The 6,114-nt window shown below is 39.4% G+C and overlaps 1 protein-coding gene across 1 annotated transcript; it reads left to right on the top strand.

Annotated features, from left to right (window-relative positions):
* The first annotated feature begins 756 nt into the window (after positions 1-756).
* RGS21 (regulator of G protein signaling 21) lies at positions 757-4,811 on the top strand. The gene is made up of 4 exons (XM_038144462.1): positions 757-767; positions 2,173-2,249; positions 3,491-3,657; positions 4,608-4,811. Exons 1-4 carry the CDS (start codon positions 757-759, stop codon positions 4,809-4,811), a joined length of 459 nt encoding a protein of 152 aa, XP_038000390.1.
* The last annotated feature ends 1,303 nt before the right edge of the window (positions 4,812-6,114 follow it).

Genomic DNA, 6,114 nt, shown 5'->3' with positions numbered 1-6,114 from the left:
CTCTGGTGTAAAATATTTTTTAGGCGAGAGATATTTTAACTGGGAAGACAAAAATCCTTAAGTCTGCAAGTTGGGAGAGCTGGGATCCCAGTTCCTGAACCACTGGAAGTTTATGCTAAGTGGAGGCATTGAGAACCAGGAATCTGGGTAATCCCAGTAAAGGATTTGGCCTCAGGACAAGATTTGGAGGGAGGCAAGAAATCAATCAGTAAGCCTGCTTGTTCAGGAGAGTGAGGGACAGCAAGGGTTATACAGAGGAAGCAAAGAGCTGGGGATGAAAGAATAATTATCAAGAGCAAGAGACAAATTACACAGACCAGCAGCTGGCTGCAATGCCTTCTCAGCCAGTTCTAGGGAGCAATAAGGTTCCCTCTGGGGCTTTTCTCCAGGCTAAACACCCCAGCTCCCTCAGCTGTGTTCCAGCCCCTTCACCACCTGCTGCCCTTCTCTGGACTTGCTCCACCAGCTGTGACCCTGGGTGGGAATGGGTTGCCATTGCCCCCATTCCTTTTGTACAACGGCCACTATTAGGTGAGAGTGGCTCTGCTCAAAAATAGGCCACATTTCTGAAATAAATTGTTTTAAAGAAATTGTTTTAAAGAAAATGTTGAGAAGGTTTGTCAGTGTGCATTGTCCTGTTTGGTTATTCACATGCTAACTCTATTTTTCCTGCTGTACCTTCAGCTTGAAGATCACTCAGAAAAAGAAACTCTGCCTTCCCTGAGACAGTCAGACAGACAAACAGTGGAACAAAAAATGCCAGTGAAGTGAGTTGCTGTTTATGGCTATTTTAATGGCAGGAGATTTATGTGATGGGATGACCAAGTCTGAATAATCTGTACAGCTTTATTTTCCTTCCCCCTTTGAAGGGGATATGACTGTTCTGATTCCTTGTTGTCAATTCTGCTTGCCATTCCCATTCAAGTAAATCCCTCACAGTCAGTGAGATCATTCTGAGTAGTGAGTAAGTATTAAAACAACTAATGTTACCCATAAGAACAAGAAGCAAAACTGTCTGGTTTATCCTGGTCTTTCATTTTGCTTTTTTGCTTGACAAGAAAGCTAGTAAACATTTAATAAAAATCCTGAAAATTTATCATATATTTGATAAAAGTTTCTTATTGTTGCTAAAACAAATTCTCTGCTGATTAATGCCATCATCACATGATGTGTCACAAAGTACAACACAATGCTATGTTTGGTTTTCATTTGTGTTTTCACAGACTTACTATATTTGTACTCCAGTTTTCCTCATGTATGTCTTTATTTATACTTATAAATATGCATTTTTTTTCTTGCTTAAATATAATTCTTGCACTCTGGATACAAGTAAGTGGAGAGCTACAAAAAAGCTTGCTTATTTAAGGTGTCATTGTCACCATCCCTTGTAATAACTATAACTACAGCCTCATAATATCCTGACACAGGTATATGATCTCTTTATAAATTTGCAGTTAGAAAATACCACTACTGATGATGCTGAGAAGTGGCTGTGAACACAGCTCTCAAACCAACCTCTACAATTCAGAGAGCAGGGTTTTGATAGCTGAGCTCTCAGAGCCCCCTTAGGAACATCAAATGTTTTTTACAGAACTTGAGAGCGCTTGTGATTTTTTTTTAATGCTGAGTTGTTTGTTTTGTTTGGTTGGGTTTTTTTGGTGGGGTTTGTTTGTTTGTTTGTTTGTTTGAAGAAAACTGGTAATGTTTTATACAGAACCAAGTATTCTGTATGTCTAGCAGAAGTCTACAGCAAGTTGCAGGGGAAGAGCCAAAACTATGAATTTACTCTATTATTTACGCCACTGAGAAGCTCATATGTGGCCCATGTTTCCTATTAGTGTTAGCTTGGTAATATTTTAGGTAATTCCTGTCATTGCCAGCAAAAAGTGCCATATAAACTAATGCCAAATCCTTTTGAACCCGAGAAGAAATTCAGTGCGCCCTCTGGAACATTCCTACCTCTCCTGTGCTTTATTAGAGCTCCACCAGCTGCAAGCATGACGAGTATTTCCAGGATGAATAATCAAGTCAGCAGTGCCAATATCCCTGTTTTGCCGTGGGCAGGGTAGGAGGAGCGGCTGAGCCCCTCTCCCCAGCAGCCAGCCACACCCTAGGCTCTCAGCCACCCCAGGCTGCACAGGGCAGAGACCTCAATGCTATTTTCAAGGGTAGGTGTTGTTTCCACAGGTCAAACGCTGGGGGAGCCATGGCCTGGTCTGAGTCTGTGGATACAGTACTATCCAATAAAGGTAAGGAGGGATGGAAAAACGTAATGTGTTTTTAAAACGTTTGTCGTCCCATTTGCCAAACGTTTCTGCCAGGTTTTCACACTGCTCTCCAGTTCAGCTCCCCACATGCACTGAACTGACCAGAGCTGCTGCTGGAGGTGGGGGAGCGGCTGTCCTGAGAGGTTTGTCCAAGCTGCAAACACAATATACCTTCTGGCCAGTGCTCAAGGGCAGGTAGAAATGCTATTGAATATTTTTTTATTAAAGTAACTGCTAAATTCCCCTTGCAGTGGTTTCGTTTTTCATCATTTTTTTCACAAAAAACCACAAATGTTTTCTTAGGTATTCCTGAGAAATATGTGCGATGTGCGGTGACTTCCAGTCAAACAAAAAATGACATAGCTAAAGTCACTTCTCCTAGAAATGCCATTTCTACAGACCTGACACCACAAACCACATGCAACTGGGAAATTTCCTTGCCCCTGCCCCATTTCCCAGCAGTAATATTGTGGCGTGGACCCTGGGATGCCTCCACACTGTTCCTGGATAGCATTAACTTGACTAACACAACTAAATTTGGGTACTGTCAGCTTTCTTTACTTGGAGCTTCTGATTTGGATTAATTTTAAACCATTTATTGCAAACAAACCTTTATTTGTTTCATCTTTTCCCCTTCAAAGTGGAAAAAAAAAAGAGGAACAAAGAAGTGACAAGGAGTCCATCTTTTATCCAGGTCTTAATCTTTCCTTGCAAGGAGATGGAAGCCCCATTTGGGCAGGGAACCTCAGCCGTGGGGGAAGCACACTAGCACAGAGTGACCTACATTTGTATTTGCTTCTCAGCCCAGGAGTGAGCCTCAAATCTCTGATTTCCCAGCCACTACAAATCCTTTCGAAACCAAAACCTCTAGGATCCCCTTTCTACAAATGTACCAGTGCTAAAGAGACCAAACCAGAGCAGGCAGCTGTTGGGAGCAATCCTTGGTTGGCAGCTCACTGAAAAACTCTCTTAGTAGGCCCCTTATCAGCACTGTAATTTAATCTCCTGTTTATTTCCCCTGCAGCAACTTCTCAAACATGATTGCTGGCTGACATGTAAAAGAGTGGCAGATACATAGGTTACACTATACACATGCTGAAAAAAAAAAAAAAAGTGTAATTACACACACACACACACACACACACATGTGTGAGTATGCCCACACATAAATTGCACTGCCCTTTCAATTTTCCTCCATCCACTATCTGATGCATTTTCCCCAGAGGGCCTGGCAGCTTTTCGGACATTTTTGAAGTCTGAGTTCAGTGAGGAGAATGTGGAGTTCTGGCTGGCCTGCGAGGACTTCAAGAAAACCAAATCCTCCACCAAGATTGCCTTGAAAGCCCAGAAGATTTATTCTGACTTTATACAAGCTGATGCTCCAAAGGAGGTATTTTTTTCTGTGTGTGCTTTGGGTACTGAGGATAGGGATGAAGCGAAAGTTCAGATTCAGACCTCAAAGAATGACCGAAAATACAATTCAGCCTGGCTGTAACTCCCATTTTAATGTCAATTATTTACCAGGTAAACACCTTGTGCACCTCTGTGAAGCAAAGATGCTATGGTTTGCACTCCACGTTCTTTACATTCTTCACATTGGGAATAAGTTTACCTCGACTTCTGAAATTTCTGCCAGAAGTTTTAAGGAAGTTTATGCTCAATATAATTTGTTTTCTCTAATCATTTTTTGTAATGCAGTAAGCACCATCCCTTCTGTATTCAATGTACCAGAACATTAGTAGGTTTATGATTGCATTTGTTCTTTTGCGTGGGTAATTTTGACATTATGAGAATGCAAAAATTTCCATCACAGAATTCAATTTTATAATTATTTCAAAAAGGCTTACTGTGAAAGAACAAATTGCTTATTAATCATCATTCACTTTCTGCACCTTAAACATTTACACTGATGTTCTTGTCTTTGCTAGCAAGAGTGCTTTAAACATTCCCATGTCTTACATATGATTGAAATACATCTTATTATTGTTATTAAAAAAAAAATCCTTTAAAAATACATAGGGCCAAAGTCTAAAATGATGATGAGTACCTTTGCTTTTAATTTACTCTTTGGTAATCAGTGCTTCATAGGATTTGGTTTGGCAGAAAGATGAGAAGGAAAAGCAGATTTTTCCTTTCTTTTTTTCAGTGATGCCATCTTTTTAAGAGCCAAATAAAATGAAGAATTCAGTCTGCTAGAAAAGGAAGGGATGAGCTTCCTGTTTATTTGCATCAGTCGGGTTATTTGGGAGGAAATTCAAATGCAGCTTGTGTCCTGGACACAAACAGACCTCAGCTTTCCGAGCAAACTGACACCGCTTTCGTGCTCCTTTCTTCCTACAGATTAATATTGACTTCCATACCAAAAATGACATCTCCCAGAACATCTCTGAGCCCACCCTCAGCTGCTTTGATGCTGCTCAGAGCTCAATCTACTGTCTCATGGCAAAGGACTCTTTTCCCAGGTTTCTGAGGTCAGAAGTGTACAAGGAACTGGTGAAGAAGCACCAGGATGGAAATCAGAAGAGATGGCTCCCGTTTATGTGAGGAAAAACATTGAGGCTTTAGGAATTGATAATGCTTCCCACTGCAGTTCAGTACTGATAATTGTTCATTATTAAAGTGATTGCAGAAGCCACTTCCAAGAATCACCTGTGCCAGCTTGTTTTTAAGTACAAATTGCACGTGATGCTTTCCAATAACAGTAGAGAAGTATTCATGAAGCAGGATGGAATATGCTAGACACTTGAGCTACCTTCCTAATAAAAAAGTTTGCCATTGTTGTTTTTTTCCAGTGTTTGCTTCATTTTTCAAAGAGGTTTGAGATTTTTAAGCATAATGTTTTGGTTTTCTTGTTTGCTGTTGATTCCTCTTTAGAAGTACAGCCTCCAAAATAAATCCTTTTCAGGAGAATTGAATACATTTACTCCTTCATTTGTCATTTTATCTGAATATTGCAAAACATTTTAAATCCTCTTTAAAACCTGTTTTATGCTAATTCAAAACAGGAGACGTAGAAATATGGTCGATAACACACTATGGTAATATTTAATAAATAGGCAGCTGCTTTATAACAAATGTTCTTGGCATTCAGAGCAAATTAATGTTTCATAATACAGCTGTCTTCAATAAGAAGGTCTTCAAGTTTCTTTGTGTTAATTTAATTTCTTATTGAAAAGTCTCTTTTATTAACTGCATGGGCATTTGGGGACAAAACCACAATTGAGTAAATCTTCCTTTGTGCATTTTCAATTCATTAATTTTCTTTGCTTTTCCAAATATATTGGTGGTACTGTCCCACCACATACAATGAAATAATTTCATTAATTGCTACAATGAAATTAATTTACTAATTTCATTTCAGTAAAATACAGATAAGCAGAAAAGTAGGCATAAAAAACAGTTTCAGACTGTAAAGTAAACATGTAAATCAGGACTTAGTCATGGTGTTATCTTTCAAACCAGCCAGATATGATTGGAACCTGCAATCTTCAGGTGTTTACAGATGCACACACTGATCAGATTCACTGCTCTTGGAGGATTTATTGCACATATTTAGATGGAGGAGTTGTGTCATGGTGTTGAAGAAAAAATTCTTTAAAGAAATAATCTTTGCTATGGAAAAAATTCTAAATACAAGAGACAGCAATAAGAGTTTTCAAGAAGAAAAAAAAAATCTTTAATTTTAATTTGTTGCTTTTGAGGTGCTATAAATCTCCAGGAATCTTGCCCTGTTGCAAGCTCTGCTCGTACCTTCTACACACCACCACATCCTTGTCCTGGGTTGACTGTATGATGCTTTTATCCCCAATCATCTGTCCCGTTTATGCTGGATAATAAGTTTTGCACC

Source organism: Motacilla alba, chromosome 8 (assembly GCF_015832195.1).
Source record: "Motacilla alba alba isolate MOTALB_02 chromosome 8, Motacilla_alba_V1.0_pri, whole genome shotgun sequence".
Classification (NCBI taxonomy): Eukaryota; Metazoa; Chordata; class Aves; order Passeriformes; family Motacillidae; genus Motacilla; species Motacilla alba.
The sequence above is the reverse complement of the archived record's forward strand: the minus strand, read 5'-3'. Positions and strand labels throughout refer to the sequence as shown.